Here is a 26162-nt window from a genome sequence, read left to right as displayed (position 1 = left end):
GTTTCGAGACAGTTTTTATCCTGTCATTATAAGACTTTTAAATAATACCATTTCTTAAGCATTGTTGAAAGCTAGTGTTAAATAATAAATAAATTTGTTAAACTAGCATAAATTGTTAATATTACAACAAATGGTGAAATAGGTATTTAAGTATTAAGTTATTCTCTTCAGAGATTTTTAAAAAATGGGTTATATCTTATATAATTATATTTTTCATATTTTATGGAATTATAAAAGCTTATTTATTATGTTAGGATTTTATAGTGTTTTATAGTGATGTTTTTTCTGTTCTTGTTGGGTCTGTTGCAACGTAATTTCATTCTGCATTACAATTCTATTGTGATGATTTGAATGACATAAATAAAGGAAACTGAAACTGAAACTGAAACTAAATGTGAAGTTGAATAAATATTATAAATTATTCTTGTTAACTTCCGACTGCAACTGTATCCGATCTAGCAACAACCAAAATACCGGGTAAAACAAACTTGTATTTTAAAGACATGGCAAGGGAAACACACTTTAATGCAGTGCTTCTTGTCTGATCTGAGACCCACTTCATATCGTATAGCTAACAGGCTGTGAGGATCACTGAATTTTAAAGAAATCAGATCTTAAACGTGACAATTTTGAAATGGAAAGTTAAACAGAAGCCCTTGGGCTGCCTGGCTGAAAAGTCTGTGTGCATATCACCCATTAAGCTAACACAGCAGATGTTGCATTACAATTTGTATAAATTATTATATAGGATAACCTGTCAAATAATTTAAATATTATGTAATTTTTTGTTATTGGTCTTTAGTTTTTAAAGTTAGTTATACAAATCAAAACAACTAATTGGAGATTTACATTCTCTTGTCCCTTTGGAGAAATAGTTCCTCTTTACTCATGAGTGCATTTTTAATGAGGTATTGTTTTACTTTTACTTGAGTCGATTTATAGACATGAAACTTCACTCTTACTTAAGTAAAAGAACTGTTCCTTACAAAATGTTTTTCTTGAGTACAAGGTTTTATTATTCTTTCCACCTCTGCAAATAACATTTGAAAAATACATACAAGTAGTAGAAAAACTCACAAAAATACACATGTAAAATACACAGTGATATCTATGTTGATGACTATAATAATCACTTTACACATCATCTGATGATGTGCATTATTCAGATCAGATACACAAGAAAACCAGAATCACCACAGCTTCAAAGCAGCAGAACCACCGCTCTGCCCAGTTTTTACATATCGATTCACATTAATTTGCCTGAAGCGTACGCTGGGGGAGCTTCTGCAGGAGGACATTGAAAGTACTCCTGGGGGATTCCTTGAGGGTATTGAATGTACTGTTGGGGGATTTCTGCAGGAGGGTGTTGAATTAAAGGGTCTCTGTCCTCTGGAATCTGCAGGATAAAGTGTACATGGTCAGCTTAAGTTATTGATCAGTGTTTAACAATTATTGCTCCATTACCCAGTTCCTCACACGTTTACAGCACACATTAAACTTTATTTTTTACTTCACAAATCATTAATTCACACATTGCTGTAATGTGATTTGTGTGTGAATACAGAACATTTGATTTAAACAAAACAAAAAGAAAAACATGTAGTTGGTTTCTGTCTGGTCTGCATGAAATCCAGATTTACTATGTTTTGCTAGCGCACATTGTTAGTCCTGATAAGAACAATTCTGTCATCATCACAGGCTGATTGGTCACCTAATCGGCTCCTACATCATTAACTACATGGCACAGGAGATCGGTTGCTGTCGCCTCAACAGACAATTGTCTTCGTAATCTTTAATCAAAATGGTGAAATTATTAAATAAGTCATCATATTTAAATAAAAGTCTGCAGCAACTTCTGGTTCACATGGACTTTAAGGGTATGAACATTTAAGAGTGAAGAATTACAGACAGATATTGGGTTTGTTGGTTCTTGTGAAATCAGAACCTCAAGCCTTAAAAGTAGCTTTATCCTTTACTCCTACATTTATCTGATGGGTTCAGCTGATGTATTTCTCACCTTAGGTTTACAGCAGCAGGCGACTTTACAGGCAAACGCAGACAGGGAGATGGAGATGCAGAACTCAAGGATGGAGAACAGCAGAAAGATACCATTGATTCCTAAAACAATAGTCTGAGAGAACATTCAACATGAGCATAAAGGATAACAACAACGAGAAGAAAAAAAATCTGTAGTCCTTTAGGTATACTGATGAAACTAAACAGAGTTTAAAAGTGATGTTTAAAGGTTCCATAGGATAAAAATCTGGACATACCCAAGTAAACATTTTCAGTCTGAAAATGGCACACCTTGAACCTCAAACACCCTTGTTTCCTCATTGTCATGTAAATCATGTGAGTGTAAACCTAAAACACTGACTCTTAGGCCCCGGTTACACTAGTGCGCTTTAATTTGAAAGCGCATACATTTCGCTATGGTTGCGCCATCCATCCACACTACGCCGGAGTTTTTGAGTCGCGAAAGCAAAGTGTTTAGGAAACGCTGGAGGCTGTTTTCATTCTAAAGCGTTGCTGCTCCGTCTCAGTGTGGATGGGGGAAAATGAAGACATCTGAAAACAAAGGCAGAGCTGCAGACATTCGCCTCTCTGATTGGGGCTTTTCCTCAATATTAAGTAGCCTACACACACTTCAGTTCTGCATCCTCTACATGTAGGTTCAGACTTCACAAGTTTGATATGGAAAACAAACTCCTGAGTGTCATTTATAAAGTCATTCACATCACCCTGGCTATACTGTTTCACTGTCTTAACAATAAACTGAAAAGATGATGCGAGGAACTGCTATTTTCACTTTGATATTAGCCACTTAACAGACAGCAGAAATGTTGAGGCGTCGTGTAGCTGCTTAACATGAGAGTCATCTTCATGCATATTTATAACAAAACGGTGCCTTTAACATCACTGCCTCCTTTCCTTTTCATTGACAATACGAAACATAGTCTCTCTTTCACTGAATATCTGTTTTATTAATCAATAATGGCCATTATAAAAGTATAACGTACAATAAGTTTATTCAATAGAGAAAAAAGGCAAGCAATCAGTTGATTGTGCAGAATTGGTGTCTGCGGTTACGTTACTTAAGATATTAACCTAACTTATACTTGCGCTCAGCCAAAACACGTTACCTGAGAACAAGTAATAGATTCAAAAGAGCAAAGTCGGGGAATATGTTTTTAGATAAAGACAACAAGATGAATTAAATATCACGTTTAATAAATATAGTGAGATTAGATCCAACGAGAGATCCTTAATGAACAGTCTGAACAGTCTAGAGCTCTCAAATGGGTATGAGCTCAAAGCACACTGCAGCGCATGCTAGAGTGTGTGTGTGTGTGTGTGTGTGTGTGTGTCTATGGTCATGTGTGTGTCTCCTCCGGGGGCAGCGCTTGCAGGCTCACTACCTGGTTTCTAAATGGTGTGGTAGGAACCTTGGGCACGTAACCCGGGCGGGGTCTCAGGATAACGTGAGAGTAATCCAGCCCGAATTCCAGGCACGAGTCACTGACCGAAAATCTTGTTTCCTCACTGCCTCCAGGTCCCCGACCCTCTTAATAGAAGCCAACGCGACCAGCAGAACTGTCTTCAAGGACAGAAATCTTAAAGATATTGAGTCAAGTGGCTCAAAGGGATCTGAACGCAGGCTCGTGAGAATGAGGGCGAGATCCTAAGAGGGCATGAGGGGGGGGCGGGGTGGATTAATTCGCCTAGCACCTCTGAGGAACCGGACGATGAGGTTATGCTTTCCCACGGTGCCGCCAGCCACCGCGTTATGAGAGCGGAGATGGCAGCCACGTAAACCTTGAGTGTGGAGGGCGACAGCCTGCTATCCAGCTTCTCCTGAAGGAAAGAAAGCACAACGCTGATCCGGCAATTTTGGGGGTCTTCTCTGCGAGAGACGCACCATTCAATGAATAGACTCCACTTCAGGGCGTAGGCGCGCCTCGTGGAGGGGCCTCTAGCCTGAGTGATGGTATTAACCACTGCAATCGGTAGGTTACCCAAGTCTTCCTTGCGTCTAAAGACCACATATGGAGGTTCCAAAGATCGTGGCGAGGGTGCCAGATGGTGCCCTGTCTATGAGAGACAGGCTGGACGGTTGAGCTTGCCAGGAATGTGAATGGTGCGCAGCGATTTCAGCCGCGGATGACTCCAGAGGAGCAGACGGCGGGCGAGCTGAGACGTGGCGGGAGCGAATACCCCCATGCGGTTGATATACGCCACTGCCGCCGTGCTGTCCGTCCTGACCAGCACGTGTTGCTGCTCCAGCACCGGAAAAAAACGGTGGAGAGCGATGAACACTGCCAACAGCTCCAGGCGATTGATGTGCAAATGCAACTGGGTTCCTTTCCACAGGTCCGCAGCTGCATGCCCGCAGCACACAGCCCCCCAGCCCGTGTTGGAAGCATCTGTTGAGACAACAACATGACTGGACGCCTGTCCTAGAGGCACTACGGCCTGTAGAAACGAGGGATCGTTCCAAGGGCTGAGGGTGCGGCAACACAGCGCAGTAACAGAAACCTGGTGTGTGCCCGCATGCCATGCGCGTCTGGGGACTCGATGGTGAAGCCAGTGCTGGAATGGTCTCATATGGAGTAATCCGAGCAGCGTGACGGCGGCTGCAGATGCCATATGCCCCAGGAGCCTCTGAAAATAATTTCAGTGGAACCACAATTTTGCCGTCGAGCTCTCTCATACAGTTCAGCATCAGCCAGTCGTCGAGATAATTGAGTATGCGGATGCCCGCGAGCCAAAGGGGCGCTAAGGCTTCCTCCGTTAGTTTGGTGAAGACCCGCGGAGACGGGGAGAGCCCGAAGGGAAGGACTTTGTATTGCCATGCCCGACCTTCCAACGAAAACCGCAGAAACTGACGGTGGCAGGGAAGAATGGAGACATGCAAATACGTGTCCTTCAGGTCTATAGCTGCAAACCAATCCCGAGGACGAACGCACCAGAGGATGCGCCTCTGCGTGAGCATTCTGAACGGCAGCTAGTGCAGACAGCGGTTCAAAACGCGCAGATCTAGTATTGGCCGTGAACCTGTGTGGGCTGTAAAATCCGCTCTCTATCTCGGCTGGAGGGACCGACTCGATTGCATCCTTCGCCAGGAGGACAGTAATCTCCTCTTGCAAGACAGGGGCGGACAGGGGGCTGACCCTGGTGAAATACACACCCATGAACTTGGGGGGCCGTTTCGCGAACTGGATCACATAGCCGAGTCTGATTGTGTGTATGAACCACCGCGAAGGGCTGGCCTGTGCTACCCAGGCAGGCAGAGCTCTCGCTAATGGACTCATCGCTACAATCGCTGACGTACCAGCAGTGGGGCAGCACGAAGTGGGTGTGCTGATCCGGGAGTGCGAGGGTCCCGCGGAAGAGCTGGAAGCGAGAAACTGGCTCTCACTCCGCACCCTAACTCCGGAGGGGAGGCATGAGGGGTGGGAGAAAGGAGACCGTCCCCCCCAGCGCTTGTGAGCCACTGGTGAAGCGCACAGAGCCTGCAAGCTGGGAAGCAGAGCGTTTATCCCCCAGCTCTGCGGCCGGACTTACTAGATGGGTGTTACGTAGAGGACCAGAGGGCGAAGCCTTTAAAGCCTCTCCTCCCCTTCTTCCCGGAGGTGCACAGTAGGCTCACGCAGTCTTGGAGGGCACCTTTCTCTGCCCGTGCTGCAAGTAAATTCACTGATAGCATTGAAGTTCCCCATCCGAAGGGGAACTAGGAGAAAGTTTTCCTCTTGTGCTTGAACTAGATCTGACAGTTTATAATGGCTTTAACACACACTTTTCAAAGTTGTGTGTCACAAAAACACTCCGTAATCCACTTAAACGCTATTGAATCCCATTTTCAGAGCGCAAATTATCACCTCCGTAAACGCTGTAAACGGAAGTTCTAAACAATCTACCTGTAGACGCTGGTCGCTTTGGCGTCCTCTATGCAGCAGCCAAGTAAAAGGTCTGTAGGAGGATCACATTAACTAGCCATTTTGCGAACTAGTGCAAAGTGTGCCTGACAAGAGTTGTGTTTGGAGGTGGGCGGGTGTGTGCGTGATATGTGAACAGGTAGGTTATTGAGATTGGCTGTTCTGTCTCAGGGTCCTGGGTGGTTGGGGCAATGGGGGCGGAGCCAGCACGAGCAGGCTGACAGTGACACAGAAGGCAGCAGGATTGTAATTGAGTGCATGCTTAATAAAGTGATATTCTGACTTCAAAAGCGATGGTCTACTGTTTAACATGACAGCGGGAAGGCAGCATGTTATCTGCCACGTCATTTAGGATGCCATGTTGAGCGTTGTTACACTGAAAACATATTTTGTACTTAATCTCTTTTATCTTTTTAGATGTTAGCCTGAATCGAATTGTTCGGTTTGCAATACGTACCGAACCGAAAGTCTCGTACCAAACGGTTCAATACGAATACGCGTATCGTTACACTCTTAATATATATATATATATATATATATATATATATATTCATGAACAAGTTAAACAGTGTATCAATGCATTCTATGGCACCTTTAATTTCAATATTTTATATTTTATTACAGTGTAAATAAACAGTAATATCTTGTGAAGTTGTGAAGATGAGTGCAGATTACACTTGTTTTTTTTTTTTTTTTTACAAGTGCACCAGTCACACAGTGATCTTACTGTAATTATAAAATAAAACAATACAAAAATGATATCAATATATAAGTTGATGACACATACCGTATCTTCATAACAATGGAAGTCTGTGCACTGACTGATAATGCGACCAAAAGCCAAACCCAATGAAAGCATAATAATGGAACTGCCCGCAGCTATAGCACTGAAAATGTTCATCCCGAGGGAAGCTCTCACCTACAGTAGACACACAGAAATAGAAAGGTTTTGTATCATGTTGTGTTAACACACTGTGGTTAAGCAGATGATAGATTATATGGAAAGTGATCAAAATGAATTGATAAATGAATACAATACAGGATCTAAGCACCAAAGACTCGTGTATGAGTAAAGGCCGGCTCACACAGTGGGATTGTTTATAATCCTGAACGATTGTAGCATGTCAGACTGCACGAACATGGCGCTCATGTCACACTGTAAGATCTCAGCTGTCATAAAGTCAGACTGAACGACAATGAAGACGCGCCAAACACGAAAGAAAACACCCCCGGAGTTTGACGTCATCCACCCGTGACACTTTCACTATCCCGCGTTCTAAAATGATCCCTCACAGCAAACATAAACATCACATGGATTGCATCATCAGATTCTGAGCTTCTATTGGTTCTTGGATTGACGCTCATCACAGCTGTTGTCACACTGCAGGAAAGTGTCTGAAATCTTCTGACACTGCCAGAACTTCATCAGAGGAAAAATCTGATCACAACGGGCACGAATCGGCTTCTGTGAACAAGTCAAACCAACGATCAAAGATCACAGATTTTAGCCTGGGATTTCAGGAATCTTTTAGGATTGATAAATGTCAAAATCGTGGCTGAAATCTCACAGTGTGAGCAGGGCTTTAGTGATTACATGGAAAGTCTGTGTTCAATACTCTATTAGCACAGAAAAAAGAATATTTATGCATAAATCCTTACACACCAAATTTTACAAGTGCCCATTGCTTAAATAAAAAGAACAAGTGTTGTGTACATACCAAACATAAAGCAGATGGTGAATTAATTTTGTTTTCAGCAGCAATGGAGAGCGAACCTGCAGTAATGTACTGAGAACAGAGAGAAGAGCAACACTTAAAAGCTTATGTTGTATATACATGGTACTCAACCAGAATGTGCATTTTACTGCGTAATGAACCAGACACTAGTCCTGTCTTGTCTTGTATGTTGTGCTCGGCTCGAGTTTTCTCAGCTCGATCACTCCTCTCCGCACGTTGTCTGTGTTTGTCTTTTGTTTAAATGCCATCTTGGCTGTGCTCAGAATGGTGGCTCTCATCCTGGTGGCTCTGTCTAGTTGGTTTCGGTTGATGCTGGGATCGGTAACATGTATGCGAGTGCATGATAAGTGTTTTAATAATTGTGTACTCTTTTCATGCATTCTGTCTCGTCTTGGTGTTGTGTAGAGCATGTGGCTCCATGTTTACATGTTGGTCACGTGCTTTAGTGTTGTATTTCATGTGAGCACTCGGTTAATGAGTTTTTGCATTGGCTGCTTGTCCTAGTCCTGTTTAACCTGAGCACATGACTTGTGTTGTTTATTTGTGTCATGTGATCTCCTGTCTATTGTCTAGTTCCAACCTCCTTGAATAACCCAACCTTTACCCCTCGGTCCTCTCTAATTATCGTCCACTTTCTAATCTACCTTTCATATCTAAATTACTGGAAAGTACTGTTGCTGCCAGTCCAGTCTTTTCTAGTTAATAATAATCTCTCGGACCCTTTTCAAGCTGGTTTTCGCCTCCTCCAGATTACCGATACTGCACTTGTAAAGGTAGTGAATGATCTACTGCTTTCTGGTGATTCTGGCTCCTCGATCTCAGCTCTGCCTTTGATACAGTCTCTTATAATTTACTTCTCTCACGTCTCTCTGTTCTGGGTGTTTCTGGTACTGCTCTCTCTTGGTTCTCTTCATATCTCTCAGACAGACAATTCCTCATCTCTGTTAAGGATTTTAAGTCACCCACTGTCCCCCTGAAGCGAGGTGTTCCCCAGGGATCTGTTCTAGGCCCACTATTGTTCACAATATACCTAATCCCATTTGGACTGATTTTACAACGTCACGGTATAAACTATCATTTTTATGCAGATGATATTCAACTTTACTCTGTTTGTACACGTACCTCATCCGCCCAAATTGATAATATCTCTGCTTGTGTGAAGGATATTAATGATTGGCTAACCTCAAATTCCCAGAAACTCAACATGGACAAAACTGAGATGATTTTTATTGCACTTACCAGCGATATTTCCACCAGTTTCTCCTGTGAGATCGCTGGCTCGCACATTAAAACATCTACTTCTGTAAAAAATTTAGGTGTAATCTTCGACTCCACACTCTTTTCAGTCTCACAGTAAATCTGCTATCAAACCCGCATTCTTTCATTTACGTCGCATTTCACAACTGCATCCCTTCATAAGACTTCCATTAGAAGTCTTCCAGTCTTCCAGCATCCAGTAGCAAGGATGCTGAGACAGTCATGCATGCATTTGTCTCCTCACGCATCGCCTACTGTAATGCCCTGTTCACTGGTCAGCCTGCCGGCCTCATCTCCAGATTACAGTATATTCAAAACTCTGCGGCTAGAATACTCACTCATGCCAAACGTTCTGCTCATATAACCACAATCTTGTATGATCTCCAATCCCTCCTTACATTTAAAATTCTCCTTCTTGCATTTAGATCCCTAAATAGCCTAGCTCCCTCCTATCTCTGCTAGATGCTTGTCCCCTACACCCCAACTCGTTCCTTACGTTCCGCTGACTCTGGCCTTCTCGCTGTCCCTCGGTACCGCCTCTCTTCAATTGGGCGCAGATCATTTAGTGTTATTGCACCCAAACTCTGGAACTCTCTCCCACGCTCACTCCGCTCTGCTAATAATATCTCTGAATTCAAATCCTGACTTAAGACTCAACTATTTTTTCTGAATGCTTCGCTTCTGATCTGCCAAACTGACCACTTTATCTCTTTATCACATGAGCACGGGGAGAACGTGAAAACTCTGCACAGGAACGTTTGCTGGCTTGGTAAGAACTAGAACAGTGACGTTCTTGCTGCGAGGCAACAGTGCTAACCACTGGGCCACCGTGCCACCCATCTAGGAAAGGAGGAGATGTAAGGGTGGAAGGGGGGATTCTTCAAAACGAAGATGGCTGTTATGTGGAACTTAGGTCATTTATAGTGGCTTTGGAATTATCTGATTGGTGAATCATCAATTAAATAGTCCACTCTAGCGAACAGTCCACGGTAATCCCATAAAAGCCGTGCTTGGGCTTGCCGATTCGGACCCAGAGTTAGGACTTTGAGTTTGTTAAACGGCAAAACATTGGCCCTCACCTGCCCTGGATGGGGATGCCCCACTTTAACCTAACAGCTTGATCATCCTCCATGAAAAGTGATGATCAGAGACGTTTAAAATTCACAAAAGGAACAAAAACATCATCAAATGTCACTTCAAAGTCCAGGAACACTTTTGTGTGCCAAAATAATGTAAAAGCATCTTTGTTCACCAATGTCCTCCATATCAGATCAGGGAGTCTGTTTGTGTGTTCAGTGCTGCCTCTAGTGGCAATACGTGATACTTAATAAACATGTGCACAAAGCATTTACATGTTCTTTTAGTGTCTGTAAATGTGACAGTAAGATGTATTCTGGCTGATTACACACTGTAGCTTGTGTTATCTAGGACAACATGTTGAACTGTATGATTGTTTCTCACTATCAGAGATGCCACGTAAGAAACACCACCGGCAGCAAATAATGTAGACACGATTCCAAACAGGAAAGTCACCACACCGATCATTATCTGCACAGTCTGTTAGGAATAAGAGAGAACAGTGTAAGGAGAACAAGAGTATTTCATGAAGTAAAACAGAGTAACATGCTGTGTTAATGTGTGCTATACTGACATCAAAAATAATTGTCTGTTTTTTTATTTCCTCACCCCGAGGGCTTTTGGTTGGCCTTTTAGAAAGGCCTGAATTCCAAGAAGAGGTGAAACTCCTGCTGCATGCTGTATGCGCACAGGCACAGAAGAACTGGTTGCAGTCACAACCGGTGCCATTTGTGTCGGTTGTTGAAGCTGGATGACATACGATGAAGGATTCATGGCTCCGACAGTCGACATTTTAGTTTCAGAGTATAAAACCAACCTGTACAAAATCATAATAAAGCAAAAGAGGATACCATTAGAAATAAGATAGACTTTACATTTTTGAAGCTTTCTATATTTCATATATGTAATAAAGCTAGTTTATATATTAAATGTAAGAGTTCACCCTTAGCAGATGAGTGAAAAATGTTGTAAAAGTCGCATGAATTCCTGCATACCCGTTCACACTGCGTTCAGACTTGTATCAGACTGAATACAGGGTTCTTACCAAGGCCCGCCCGCGGCATGGGCAGTATAGGCAAATGCTAAGGGCGCTGTACATCCAGGGGGGCGCCAGAAATGAGCGCGGTAAAGTTGGTTTTGATATTCCTGACACACATTCAGTGATAGACGGCAATAACTCAAAACCTTTTACCCTAAAAAGATCTAAAGTGTGTTTCCTACAAAAAGACAAAGCAGGTTATGTTTCACAGCTGTCTTATTCTTTTTTTGCTCGATATTACGAGCACTGCTCTGTTCAAGCCCTCGCAATATGCGTTTAAACACAACAAATGTTCTCTTAAATGAGCACAGTTACTAAAGCAGTCGAATGCTTCATTATTGACCTTATTCTCCGCAGACGAGCGGGCGCTGCCATTTGAATCTTTTTGGCTCGAGACTTCAGGTCTCATTTACTTCCATTCATTATTAGACATTAAAAACTGCTCGTTTCACTGTTTGATGTTGCAAACTGATATTTCCTTGTTGTATTATTCTACTTGGTCTGTATAGTCATGCAAACATTTGTTTGTAGAGCAAGTAGTTTGACCCGTTTTTGCCGTTTATTATTCCTTGTCATTTCTCCCATAGGCGACTGAAACGAAAGTTCTAAGACAATCGCGAAAACAGGCGCACTTCCACATTTTAGAATAAGCTCAATAGATCTGTGCATTCTTACATTAACTCAACTTTTATCAAACAAAACACAATGAGGGATTCCTCTGCTGCTCTTCACTAAATGACTATAGTAACTTTAATCAATATGCAAATACAATAAAAAGTGAAGTCGATTTTATAGCTTTATTTATTTCTGGATAGGCCGTTGATTTTAATAGGCTAAACCTTTTATTTTATTGTCAATATTTTCTAATGTTTGCTATGTATTCTATCATTTGAAGCTATTTGTTGTCCCATATTTTTTACATCCCAACGTTGAAAGATTTCTAATCAATAAATAGCTATAGTGCTATCTGTTAGTTTTAACGTCAGCTAATGTTATTGAAGGGCAGAGATGTTATGGAAAATAGTAATAGTAATGTAACTACCTCGATCATTCCTTCCTCAAGCAAATGTGTAAATATTACATCTATTCAGCGATGACGTTAATAGCATTGGCATATTTATCTGACGTTTTCCCAGCTTGTAGTAGTCGATCAAAAAGCTATTTAGTTTCTTATGACTATACACTAACAGTGGAGTTTACTGCGATGTGACCTGATATCTTGCCTTGGGTGCCAAATTGGTTAGGGCCGGGCCTGGTTCTTACACGTATTCCAACTTCAAATTCCAGCACTTTCAAGGTGCATGTCTTTGGACTGTGAGGTGAAACCAGAGCACCCGGAGAACCGTACGACTCCCCCTGGATACGTGTGTGTGTGTATTTTTGAGACTTTGCTGGCAGAGTCAGGACTACTCTCACGTATCCAGGGGGAGTCGTACGGGAAAGAGGCTTTGCACATTCTCATTCAGAATGAACTCGCAAGTGTTAAACATTCAAAACTTTTTGTACACTCCTATACATTTGCAAATGGTGTTTTGCATTTGTGAAATGTATTTTATTAAAAAGTATTTTTATTTTGTGCACGTGAAATTTTTTTGTGAATATAAACGCACGCACGTGAATTTGGTTTTATGCACGTGAATTTGGCTACGCATGTGTACATCGTGTCTTTTGCGTGAATTTCTTTTGAGACTAATCTGATTCCATACAGACGTGTTTCACAGTGTAAAACCAGTGCAAAATCTCCAGTTCAACTGTGTATTGTGGACGCTGCTTATGTGTAGTCTTGTGTAAATTTCTAGCGTAATTTATGAGGCGTAATGGTCAAATGTGTAAACAATGGAAAAAACACAGCTCAAGTTTAAAATGATCAACATCACCTACATTTAAAAAAGCCAAACAAGGTCCACTTGTTACCAAAAAAGGAAACATATTCATTATTATTTTAGAAAACGCCGACATAATAAGTACTTTTAAGCATGTAAGGTATTGTCTTACCAGAAGCAGAATCCTGTTTCCAGCTGTGCTTTCACACTTCTGAAATAATGTTACACAAGCACAGTGTTTTCCAGAAAAAAAAGAGGAAGCAGGAGGAGTTGTGCAATCCTGATGCATGGCAAAGCTGGCCGCCTCCAGGGGTTAATACAGCAAAACACAATCTGATACATGCCAATATATGCAAATAGTGTAAATTTAGGTTTTACATATAGTCATGAGAGAAATCATCAGGGCTCATTTGATTTCAGATATCTCTTGAATTTGCATTAATATAAATGATGTTGAACAGTTCAGGAATTTTTCACAGTATTTCCTGTAGTATTTTTTCTTCTGGAGAGAGTCTTATTTGTTTTATTTCGGCTTGTTGGACTTTTGTCTTCCCCTTAAGTCCTCCCCAGTTCAATGATCAGTCAGGAGTCAATAAATCAAATTCAAAAATAAATCAAAAATCATGTTTGTGTAAAGTAAGTGAATAAGGTGTAGATCAGGATCCTGGGCTTTGATGAACTATCAGCTGAGCAGTATAGGACAAGAAAGAAATCAGCTATTAAAATGAGTTATTCAAGCTATTATGATTAGAAATGTGTTGAAGAAATCTCTCCGTTACACAGAAATCCGGGAAAAAATGTTAAAGAATTGAAAGTTAACAGGAGGGCTAATAAGTCTGACTTTAACTGTATATAAACTATGTCATATTTGAATTTTATAATTCCAACTATGTGTGTGTGTGTGTGTGGGGGGGGATTTGTAAGTGAAGAGCGCTGGAGAAGTGGGGTTAACGAGTAGTGATGTGCGATACCACTGGCATCCCAGTAAAATGAAGGAGAGTATCGGCGATACCGATCCGATACGATACTTTGCCCAAAAATTACTGTTTGGGAAATAAAAGTAACAAGTAGTGTACTTAAAAGTGTCACTTCATACTGAATGCAAGACATGTTACAGGTCATTCTTGTTTATTTATAAAGAATTATCATACAAAAAAAGAGCCAACTTACAAATTCATCATCACAAAAACCCAAGCCCCCAAAATACAGCCACATCGCCACATGTTCTCTCTCTGTAGATAGTAGGGCTGAAATAACAAATTGATTAAATCGATAAAAATCAATTACTAAAAGCGCTGGCAACGAATTTCATTATCGATTCGTTGTGTCGCACGACACAAGAGACGTTTGATTAAAAAAAAGAACGTGCGGAGAGAACACGGCTCCTTTCTGTCTCTCGTGCGAGTTCAGCGCCTCAAAGAAGACAGAGATGATGCGGAAGAATCACTACAGAATCCTGCTTTTGTTCCAATTTAAAGTGAGAACCGCAAAGTCCCTGGTGCTGGTGTTTTTGTCTGGCGCCGAGCCAGAGAAAGACAGCGGGGTTAAGTTGGTTTTGTTTTCGGTATTCCTGACACATTCAGTGATAAACGACATTAACTCAAAAACATCTCACTCTAAAAAGATCTGAACTGTGTTTCCTACAAAAAGACAAAGCAGGTTATGTTTCACAGCTGTCTTATTCTCTTTTTCGCTCGATATTACGAGCACTGCTCCGTTTAAAGGCTGATTTATACTTCTGCGTCAAACGCCGGCGTATGCTACGTTGCTGACGCATAGCCATTCGCCGTGGCTGTTGGCGTCACTGACGTGCACCTCTCCAAAAATTTAACTACACGTCGCGTATCGCAAGCTCTGTGATTGGTCGGCTTGGTAGCGCTGAAGAGTCTGGGCGGGACCTAGAGCCGCGTGAATGGTGCGAGCCTGATGGAGCGATTGTTTACAAGTGTGGAGTCCCGTGAAGGAGCTCCTGATGGGAAGTTTTGTTTTGTGTTTACCTCATAGTTAAAGTTGTTGCACGTCCGCCGGTTCCTGCCTCAAAATGAGCGAGTTTGAGCCACTTGTACATCCAGGAAGTGTTCAGGAAAAGCAAAACAGCAGAGAAGAAACTCGACACAGAGGAACATTTACACCTCACTGCCAACTAGCGTTTCAGAAGTTTTAATGCAGACCGACAGCGCGCAGAAGTATAAACGCACAGCTACGCGCGTTGCCTGTGGCGTGGGTTAAGCCGGTCTCAGTAAGGGACCGTCGGAAAAGTGCTTCTTTATTTTGTTTTTTCCTTTTCAAAAACAAAACCAACTTAACCCCGCTTGGAAAGACGTGTCATATTATCACAATTATGCAGCATTTTAACCGCCTAATACTTCATTCATGTAAATACACACAAGTACTAGTAAAACAAAAGAGTTTGTAAAACACACAAGGAAGTCTAACAATCCATTCAAATATAATTTGCCGGTGTGTGACGTCCATCTTACGTAACAGGTGGCGATCACTTACAGGTTTATGTGAATTGGAATATCAGTTAGTTGATGACAGGATGAGCAAGCGTGCGATTATGTTGATTTAAAACGAAAAAAAATCAAATCAAAGGGCTACATCTGTCAAACAGACGGTGTGTGACGTGACAAACATGATGCGTCGCCATGGAAACATTAAGGGTGAACGTTCTGAAAAAAACTGACTCCTGGGGCCAGATAGAATCTTTTAAGCTCAGCAGTGAAAGGGTTAACAACAGCAGTATAGCGGCGGTGGTGGAGTTACTCTGCACACGTTTTTATTCACATTTTCATTCAAATTTTTTATTTTTATTCATTTTTATTCATTATTTTGTCTCGTTTCCAGTTCAAATATCTAAAAAATCTTCCATCAAGACCAGACAAGAAAAATGGCACGAGAAAATGAAGTGATGCTGAAAACTTCTGTTCGAGATTATATCTCAGTAGGATCATTTTTCTTACCCCATTGGCAAATAATTTAAGTTGTTTTAAGCAAACGATCACTTAATTTTGAGACTAAGTGATTTCTTATGCTATTTCATGTGTCTAGTATGCATCTTCATTTAAAAACATTTAGATATTTGGATTAACTAGTTCGTTTTTTTATTTATTATTACTATTATTATTATTATTATTATTATTATAACAGCTCAGGGATGAGCTTTTTTGAATGAAGGGTTGGAAATGAATGCTTTTCTTGTTTTGTTTTTTTTATTCGATTAATCGAAAAAAAATTATCGACAGATTAATCGATTATTAAAATAATCGTTAGTTGCAGCCCTACTGGATAGTGCCTGCCTACTGCACCTAAGGGCTCTGAAAGTGATCACCTGTGCTTCTCCTTTCCTCCTCTTCTGACCGCCTTGTTATGACAATGTCAATTGTAGAGGTCCATCTATCAGCCCAATGAGGAAACTAACAGCGTGGCTGAAGGTTTAATGCATGTAAGCCTTTTCTAGCGCTTCTGAAAGGAATTTTGTTCTTTATTAGAATTTATTTATATTCGTTTTTTAGCTTTGAATTTAATCCGACTCCAATTTTAAGTGATCATAAACTTTAGCCTGTATTTTTATTTGTAAGAACGGATCACATTCATCATTTATGACTTAATTCAGAGTTTTGATTTATATCTGTTCCCTTACTCTAAGTCTCAGAGATTCTGCAACAGGGGTCTTGGCCACAGGATCCCCCTGATATGTGTGCATATTTACCTTAAACACTCAACCCATAAATCAAGACAATAAAAGCGTCACGAGACCCTCGCCTGGTGAATTTGAGGAGTTAACCATCTCTAAGGAGGGAGAGCATCTGGCAGAGAACTTATCAAAGTCAAAAACCAAATCAACATATATCAGGGAAATATTACAATGACATTAAGACCACTTTACCAATCACACAGAGACATTTAAAATGATACCAAACATGAATATAGTGCAGCAAGATACACCATATTAAACCCTGGACATTTTCCACATCAAAACTGGACAGAGCAGAGATCAACATCCAATAATGCAATTCACAACCGCAAATAAACACAAAACACGCAAAATACAGATATGTTTTAGTGTAAAATCAGTGCACACTTCAAGTATGTATTTTAGACGCTGCTAGTGTGTACTCTCTCCACACCGCTTTCAGTTTTTTCTTGTAGTGTGTGTGTGTGTGGGCATAACGGTCACATGTGTGTTTAACGTAAACCCGACATGGCAAAAGTACACACATCCTTTACTTTAGTAAAAATACACATACGTTCAAAACGACTCTGGTGAAAGTAGAAGTACTGAAGTACGCCCTCAAAAATATACAAAAGTTAAAAAAAAGCACATTTTAACCACGGTCAAAAGACATGCGGTATGGGGGAATAATAGGAAACTAAATTGGCAGTAGTGTATAAGTGCGAGTGTGTAAATGTGAGGGTGTTTCCCAGTACTGGGTATCCGCAGTGTAAAACATATACTTGAATAATTGGCGGTTCATTCTGCTGTGGTGACCCCTGATAAATCAGGGACTAAGCTAGGCTTGGGCGGTATTACAGTATACCGTGGGATCTAAAAATAGCAACGGTGCCAGTTTTAATACCGTTATACCGTCATAAAATATTAAATATCCTTTATTTAACGTCTACAAAAACGTATGTGTGGTTGTCATCACGGGACAGTGTGGAGGAGAGAGGGAGGGGGAGAGGTGACGTGACGTGCTCCAAAGTGACCTGCAGTTGGGCAGTTTCGACTGAACAGAAGGGAGACGTGGTTAATATGAACGAGAGGTCTGCATTCGAGCTGAAGATCTTTGCCCGAACCCGGCGAGACCCGAAAAAATCCAAATTCCTGCATTAAAATCCATCCCTGCAAAGATGAAACAAATGATGACGAAGTAGTAAAAAAAAGCGAATTTTGACGGCGTCAAGCCAGTCACTAGCTCAGAAGGAGCGGTCATTCCAGCCGTCAAGGTATTTCGCGGTCGCTCATACACTGCGTATTACGCTAGAGCCCTAAACCGCAAGCTGACAGGTAAAAAGACGAGGCCTCTCGCTACACTGAAACTGCTGTCATGGAAAATTAAATGGATGTTCCTGACTGGTAGAAGATGAACAAACAATCCTACCCAAAACCTGCAAAATCAGCCGGATCAGAACTCTGCACCCCGGCCTGTAGCAGCAGGAAACGGTGTTCAGTTCTGCTGGACGCACCATGAGTAAGAGACTGTGCTAAAGGCAGTGGATTTAATAATGTTCCTCCACAAACACACGTAGCCTAATCTTGGTGCGTAAAGGGTTTTTAAATTATAAATGAATATTAATTAAACCATATAATCATAATGTAGACAGAGTATACAGACTAATGGTGGCATTATTCTTTTAATATTCAGCTTCACCGCCGCCCTAATGCCAGATTGTGAAGAGAAGTGGAGAAACAAACCTTTCACAGCCTTTATCTTAATTTCGTTATTGCCAAAATACTCGTCATCATTTAGAGCAGGGGTCTCAAACTCACGGCCCGCAGGTCATTTGCGGCCCTCAGTGCAATATTTTGTGGCCCGCACCGACCGCTGTACACTGACAGAATCAGCGGAGCGAGGAGAGAGAGCGCTCCCCGCTCCGCTGATTCTATCCGTACACAGCGGTCACTGGCATTCCCCGCCCGCCGTGTAAACAAAGGGGCGGGGATGCCGGTGACGTCACCACGCACCCCGCCCCTTTGTTAGACGCTGTGACGGGCGGGAGTGTGATTTATACTTCTGCGTCAAACACCGCCGTAGGCTACGGCGCTGACGCATAGCCCTTCGCCGTGGCCGTGGCCGTCACTGACGTGCACCTCTCAAAAAATGTGACTACACGTCGCAACGACGCGTAGCGCAAGCTCTGTGATTGGTCGGCTTGCTAGCGCCGACGAGTCTGGGCGTGACCGAGAGCCGCGAGAATGGCGCGAGCGATTGTTTATAAGTGTGGAGTCCCATGAAGGAGCTCCGGATGGAAAGTTTTGTTCTGTGTTTACCTCATAGTTAAAGTTGCTGCACGTCCGCCGGTTCCTGCCTCAAAATGAGCGAGTTTGAGTCACTTGTACATTCAGGAAGTGTTCAGGAAAAGCAAAACAGAAGCGAAGAAACTCGACACAGAGGAACATTTACACCTCACTGCCAACTAGCGTTTCGGAAGTGTTAATGCAGACCAACAGAGACAGAAGTATAAATGCACAGCCACGCGCGTTGTCACTTGACGCAGAAGTATAAACCAGGCAGGGAGGGAACTCGCGCCGGCCAGAACCAAGGTAAGCTGTTCCCGCCCCTGCCTGCCACTTAGCTACCTATCTGCAGCCTGCCACCTACCTAGCTACAGCCTGCATCTTATATATATTATAGGTAGATACAGACTGGCACAGACTGATGTGACTGGAGTGGGGTGGGGGTGTTTTATTTATACATATATATACACACATATATAAGATTTGTGAGAAGAAGCGCTAAAAGACGTAGGCAAAAGATGCCATGTTCAGAAGAACTGTTCATAATCTTCACTCAATGTTCTGTTAATGTTCAGGACACTTCATGTTCAGAAGAAATAATTAAAACTGTTAATAATGACATTTGAGGACTTTTTTTTGTGAAATCCCTTATGCGGCCCAGCCTCACCCAGACTTTGCCTCCTGCGGCCCCCAGGTAAATTGAGTTTGAGACCCCTGATTTAGAGTTTATTATGTTGGCTTGAGAAGCCAACATATTGTTATGCTACTCTGTCCTTGAAAACAAACGTATCTCCTCCTAGGCCGTTCATGCCACAAGGCCCAAATGTGGTCAAAATGTGTTTTACTGATATGGCAAGCCATTTTTGACTTAAACTCCATATTTTTTACTGATATGGCAAGCCATTTTTGCATAATGTTCATTCCCTTAGTCTCTTTATTAATCAGGGGTCGCCACAACGGAATGAACCGCCAACTTATCCAGCATTTGTTTTACACAGCGGATGCTCTTCCAGCCACAACCCAACACCAGGAATACATAATGTTCAAGTCCAGTTTTTGACACTCATAAAGACTGTCATAGAAACATTTGGGCTTGATTAAGATCACTCATATTGCCAAGAAGCTTTGATGTATCATCACTAACCTGTCAAATGTCCCCTTAGCAATAAAACAGTATAACCTAGCAACCATTTAAAAATAGCAATATCTCTACATCAGAACATCGTAGGGACCTGAGCATTGGCTTGTTTGACTCATGCTAGCAAATGGGACTTCCTGTGTATGATGCATGGTAACAATGATAATGGTAGCAAGTGCTAATAACGATTAGCTACATGCTATGAATGATTATCTAAATGCAACAACATATGCTAGAAATGCCTACTAAGTATTAGCATTTGATCAAACATGTACACGAGCATTGCCATTTAGCAACTGCTTAGCAACCACCTCACAATGCCATAATTGTTTTAGCAACTGCCTAGCAACCACTTAGCAACCGCCACCGTGCTTCCTGCCAACTGCCATTCCTAGTCCTAGCGCAGTCACGTTGGCTTTCTCAAGCCAACGTCAAAGTTTATCAATAAACTTTAGGTTCTAGTTTTAATTTGATTTGTTAAGCAAGATTTCTTTTCATTGGTGTGTTGGCCAATTTAAAGGCTAAGTGCATGTACCTAGACCTATAGAGTGCTGAGATGTTACGATGTTACAGCTGTAGGACTTATTTTATTTCTTTGTTCCATCGTTCAAGTGGCCTATAGTCTACGTTTGTTACGAATAAATGATGTTAAAACATATAAATGACTCATTCTTGAAAAAATGCATTAGAGCTGTGTGCATGAGCACATTTGAATAATGTCGGGCTGTCAACGGGTTCGGCCTTTATAAAGCTGTCAATCAAAATGTACCTGTTGGACTCGGGAACTATCGGGCCTAATTTTTATGGCCCGATTACAGCTCTCTGCATTCCCGCTGCTGTACTGCCGGAGCCGGTTAGATTTCTTACGGTGTGGGAGTAGATTTCTGAATAAATCGCGGGAGATGTGTGTGTGTTTGTGTAAGAGAGAGAGAGAGAGAGAGAGGTGCTGTGCGTCGCATGGCTCTCTCTCTATCTCTCTCTGACCGCGAGCCTAAGGTTGCATATAAGGTATTCAGTTTCTGAATGGTTTAGGTTTAAGCTAACAGTTTGGTGACGCTGTCTGAGCCTTACGTCATCATTTTTTTATCACGCCGGTAATACCGGATACTGGGGTAAAATATGGAGGCGGTTTGACGGTATCAAAATTTGGATACCGCCCAAGTCTAGACTAAGCTGAAGGATAGCGAGTGAGGATAGGTAGGTGACTAGACATCCTATTGATACATTAATATAAAATAAGAGACATTTCCAATTCTTATGTCAAATGTTTGTTGCCGCATTTGTGCAAGTAGCCAAGCAACATCATATATACATATCGACAGAACAAAGCAGAGATGTGACCACAATCTGAGCACTTGCCATCAATATACTTCGTCCATAGCCGTTTTTCAGTTATTTATAAGCCTCGATGTCCACGTCAGAGCTACAATTCACTGATGTTTTCATCTGTCTTTGTTGAGAGACGTTTTATCCGCTTGTTAAGTGTGACGCGGAGGGGCTTCCAAGTCCAAGCGCTCTATTCAACTGAATGGGGAGATTCATGAAATGGTAATAATCAACGTTTACAAAGCGATTTAATACTTTCGAAAGTCACGATCACAGTATATATGTCCATGCCTAATATCTGATGGCCAGAAAGTGATTCATTGTTTTATAAATTGTTTAATTTTTGGTATTTGTTATGCAGCAAGCCCAGAGATTGTTGTGTACACTATGACTTTATGTAAAATTAACTTTAATGTGTGATAGAAATAAAACGTGATCATAAACGAATGATTTCTCCACTCAAATGAGTGACTTGGACCCGGAAACAGTATACATACGTCACAAACACGTCACCACTTAACAAGCGGATATTTGCTGTCGGAATAATATTTCCTGGTAGGGAAAATCGGTTTGTCCACTTCTGCTATTGGTACTTTAATTTGCATTTCAATTAATTTCAATTCAATTCTATTTATTTCTTCCACTAAACTGCAAATTGTAATAGAAACTGGCTAGCTTCAATTTTGATTCAGTTATTTTCTAATCAGTTGCCTATTATGTCGTGGATATACCCATGTGACGCACACTGCAGTCCTTTTTGTCTGGCTTTCTCAGGGTACTTTCACACCGACACTTTTGTTTCGAAACGTGTCTCGTTTGCCCAGTTAGCGCGGTTCGTTTGGCATATTTAAACAGGGCAATCGCGCTCTGTTTCACGCAAAATTAATTGCTCTGAGATCGCTTGAATGAGGTGGTCTCGGCTCAATTGAAACGAACCCTGGAGCGGTTCGATTGCAGTGAGAAAGCGATCCGATCCGAGCGCGGTTACATCACAGTGTTTTATGGATATGTAATAGGCATACAGCTATATGAAGAGAGAATTATGAGTAGGGCGGGAAGTTTCGCGAGTCTCCGGACGCCCGCAAACGAGTGAGGATCTCTCGGTAATCTCGCGTCTCCCTCCCGGTCCTCAAATAGGCCTCTGTTGAATAGTCTCACTTCCCACAACTTTTAATTGTTTGTTTAGGGCATGTCTTCACATGCAAAATGGCTGAACAAGTTGTCATATTGCATTTTTTATTCTCCATTAGACTTTTCCTTCTAAATCGGTCTACAATTGGTCAATTTCTCCCAGGTGACTTTTTTTTTAATGAAGGTCTAAAACTAGGTTGTATTATGTTCACATTTCTACTCTTGTTTCTTTCTTTGTGCTGTGCAGTGCTGTCTTTTCCTATCACAATGACATGATCTGTCAACAATTACAGTACAAACAGCCAAAAATATTGCCACAGTTTACATCAGAACAGCCCTTCAGAGTGCACTGATATTGACAACATGACTACTGAGTGATTGGACTGTCTTATCCATACACACTAGCTATGTTTCTATCCACCTATTTTACAATTTTGCAAATGCGCATATAAAAAGCCAGTGATGGAAACGCCATGATGCGCATAAATTTTGAAAATGCGCATTAAAAACGTATGCGCCTAACTGGGTAGGATAAACTTTTTATTCGATAAGAAAAGATGCGTATAAACATTGACACACTTTTACCGCACAAACTCCAGTATGCGCATTAAAATAGGTCATGTGATTTTGTTGAAAGAGATCATGTGATGCTTAAAATGTGTGTGAATGGATAAAACGTCAGGCTGAGCACATTATAAAACATCTGAAAGGTTGTTTTGGTCATTATAAAACGTCTTACCATTTCAGTATTAATGTTATTATATTATGAAAGACCTCCAGAATCAAGAGCGCCTGTGCTCCGCGTCTGACACCTTCAAACACCACTGCGCGCTCACTGCATGTCAGGATTGTCTTCTGAGGCGCATTCATTTAGAAAAGATTGATGCAGCTTCTCCTACTGCAGCAAATGCAGTTTTTACTGTTGATATTTGGCACCAGTTAATCAGGAAGTGACGATTTTGTTCGCTTTGACTCGTTGGATGGAAACGATGCTTCATTTTTGGATGGAAACATAGCTAATGACAGCAGGACTTGCCATTCTGAAGCCACTGACATGTTCATCGACATGGACATTCCGTTTTGAGAGCTGAACTAGGGATATTGAGCAGGAGATTGGCTTTTGCAGGTAATCTGTGGTGTTTTGCTGATTATATGCGTTTTGAGAAATGCACTCAGACCTGCTGTTTTGCAAATTTTAATTCTAATGTGAGAAATGTGTGTGAGAAAAACTGTAATGCACTTATTCGAGGCTAAAGCAACACATACAGGCGTGACTACGACCTACAGAACATGTGCATGATCGTTTTTTTTTAATGTGATAAACTCAGGATCTTTTGTATTATATTATTATAATAAATCGCCCAGTATAGTTACTTTTGTTGTTGTAAAATATTTATCAAAATTATTAAAGATAACAGTATAGATCTGTGTATAATCATATGGTCAAAAGACAAATCAATAAAACTGAAAAACAGCATAAATTCTGTGTTAGGAAACATGAACTTATCAGAAATAAAGGAAATAAACCGCAATGCATACATTTTTTTAAGTATATGATGGTTTTAGTAGTAAATGTAGAAATCTTTACAAAAAAAAGCACTAACGTTATATTTTGTGGTATTAGAATGAAAGACCAGAGAAATCCTGCTAAATAAGCATATTAGCAGCCAATGACTATCCAACACAGTCAAATAAACAGTGTCAATGTTGTTGTCAAGTCATACTTGCATGCTAATTCCAATCGAATATTCAAAGTAACATGGTAAACAATATAGAGACTGAATGAACGAATATAAAACCAACTCTACCTCTATTAGAAGGCTTCAGCATTTAAACTTAAAATTTTTAATGTCTCTCTTGTTTACCTGTGATCCGATCGAGCAAACGGTGTCTTATTACCGTGTAAACAGGACAGCATCAGGCATGTTAAGTTCTTAAAATCCTAGCCTTTCTCACAGTAATCTTCATAAAGCCTTGAAAAAGCCGCGCGGTGCAGCACGCAGGCGCGCAATGAGGAAAACAGACTGACTGCATCTAAAAGGTGCTCATATTACTGCGCGATGATAATATAGATCGCGCCACCAAACACGTGAAAACGAAAGAAACGAGCGTGGTTTAAAAAAGGTAAGGAGTAGAAAGTACAGATATTTGTGTAAAAATGTAAAAGTAAAAAATGAGTAGTGAAGTACTGATACTTCTACTGAAGAACAGTATGCAAGTATTTGTACTTCGTTACTTCACATCTCTGTAACAAACACAGCACAAGTATATCTCACCTACATTTAAAAAGCCATTCAAGCTCTGCTTGTTACCAAATAAAGGAAAGGCATTCATTTTTATTATCTTACCAGAAGCAGAATCCCGCATTCAGCTGTGCTTTGTGTCTTCACTCTGTAGCTCCTCCGTACTCCACAGTGCAGTGTTCCAGTACTGTTCTCCAGAAAGCAGGAGGAGCTCGTGAAATTGTGCAGCATTCCACAACTGGCCACAGTCTCGAGGGTTAACAGCAAAACACGAGAAAATCATGGAAATCTGATATATGCAAATTACATAATTACACTGGATTTAGCATACAGTGGAGGGAGAAATGATTAGCCCTCCTGTGCAATATTTTTTCTTAATTTTATATTAAATTGATGTTGAACAGATTCAGGAATTTTTCACAGTATTTCCTCTAATGTTTTTTCTTCTGGAGAAAGTCTTTGTTTTATTTCAGCAGGAATAAAAGCAGTTTTAATTGGTTTTATTTAATTTTAAGGTCAATATTAAAAGCCCCCTTGATCAATGTTTTTCTTTGATTGTCTACAGAACAAACCGCTGATATACAGTGACTTGCCTAATTACCCTAACTTCAACAGAACATAACAGAAGGGCTAACAATTCTGACTTCATGTGTAAAATCTCATATTTGCCACATATAATTCAAAGTATTGCATATATATATATATATATATATATATATATATATATATATATATATATATATATATATATATATAAAGCGAGAGGGGGGAAAAGAGACAGACACACTCACCGGCCACTTTATTAGGTACACCTTACTACAACTGGGTTGGACCCCTTTTGCCGTCTGAACTGTCTTAATCCTTCATGGCAGAGACTCAACAAGCTACTGGAAATATTTCTCAGAGATTTTGCTCCATATTGACTTGATAGCATGACACAGCTGCTGCAGATTTGCACACCCATGATGCCAATCTCCCGTTCCACCATATTGCAAAGCTGCTCTATTGGATTGAGATCAGGTGACTGTGGAGGCCATTTGAGTACAATGAACTCATCGTCATGTTTAGGAAACCAGTCTGAGATGATTGACGCTTTATGACTATCAACTCCTGCAACAGCTGACAATAATCCAGACAGGGTAAAGTCCAGATCGGATACACGGCCGCACAGAAGTGCGACATACACATCAATTATAGTGGCATTTTTGTATGACACTGTATAACAATAATGAATATTTTTACAGTGCTGTGATGGTTGGGTTTAGGATTGGGGTGATGGTTTAAAAAATACAATTTATGGTGTAATTTAATAGATAACATAAATAATACTCGGTATAACTACTGTTTTTACGGTTTGGCGGACTCTGCAGGGCGCCCGTAATGATGACGTAATAACGTTTGATTGGCTGATAGAGTTGTTGTCCCTGCGTCATCATAAATCATGTCGGTCTCAGGACAACTAGCACTTGGCAAAATCAGGACGAGCGTGGGGGT

The 26162-nt window shown here is 41.1% G+C and overlaps 1 protein-coding gene across 4 annotated transcripts; it reads right to left on the bottom strand.

Annotated features, from left to right (window-relative positions):
- Positions 1–992: 992 nt before the first annotated feature.
- ms4a17a.9 (membrane-spanning 4-domains, subfamily A, member 17A.9) lies at positions 993–24841 on the bottom strand. Of its 4 annotated transcripts, none has more exons than NM_001013510.3 (7): positions 24774–24841; positions 10616–10823; positions 10391–10486; positions 7655–7723; positions 6724–6855; positions 2018–2131; positions 993–1396 (listed from the first exon to the last, which is right to left on the bottom strand). In NM_001013510.3, the coding sequence occupies exons 2-7, from the start codon at positions 10796–10798 to the stop codon at positions 1247–1249; spliced, it is 744 nt and encodes a 247-aa protein (NP_001013528.2). In that variant the 5' UTR covers positions 10799–10823; positions 24774–24841; the 3' UTR covers positions 993–1246. The 4 variants fall into 4 exon arrangements, with proteins under 4 accessions (NP_001013528.2, XP_073802099.1, XP_073802098.1 ...); XM_073945998.1 differs by lacking the exon at positions 24774–24841 and adding an exon at positions 24291–24437; XM_073945997.1 differs by lacking the exon at positions 24774–24841 and adding an exon at positions 12389–13081 and having other exon boundaries at positions 10616–11394.
- Positions 24842–26162: the final 1321 nt, after the last annotated feature.

This window comes from Danio rerio, chromosome 4, assembly GCF_049306965.1.
Source record: "Danio rerio strain Tuebingen ecotype United States chromosome 4, GRCz12tu, whole genome shotgun sequence".
Taxonomy (NCBI): Eukaryota; Metazoa; Chordata; class Actinopteri; order Cypriniformes; family Danionidae; genus Danio; species Danio rerio.
This window is presented reverse-complemented; position numbering and strand designations above follow the sequence as displayed.

Excerpts from the sequence above, each read along its gene's own strand:
- ms4a17a.9 (XM_073945997.1), bottom strand. The coding sequence starts at position 10,906 with ATGAAATATAGAAAGCTTCAAAAATGTAAAGTCTATCTTATTTCTAAT. Across the intron at positions 7,724-10,390 it reads CTTACGTGGCATCTCTGATA|TACATTACTGCAGGTTCGCT; the intron begins GTGAGAAACAAT and ends CTCTGTTCTCAG. Across the intron at positions 2,132-6,723 it reads TCCATTGTTATGAAGATACG|ACTATTGTTTTAGGAATCAA; the intron begins GTATGTGTCATC and ends ATGTTCTCTCAG.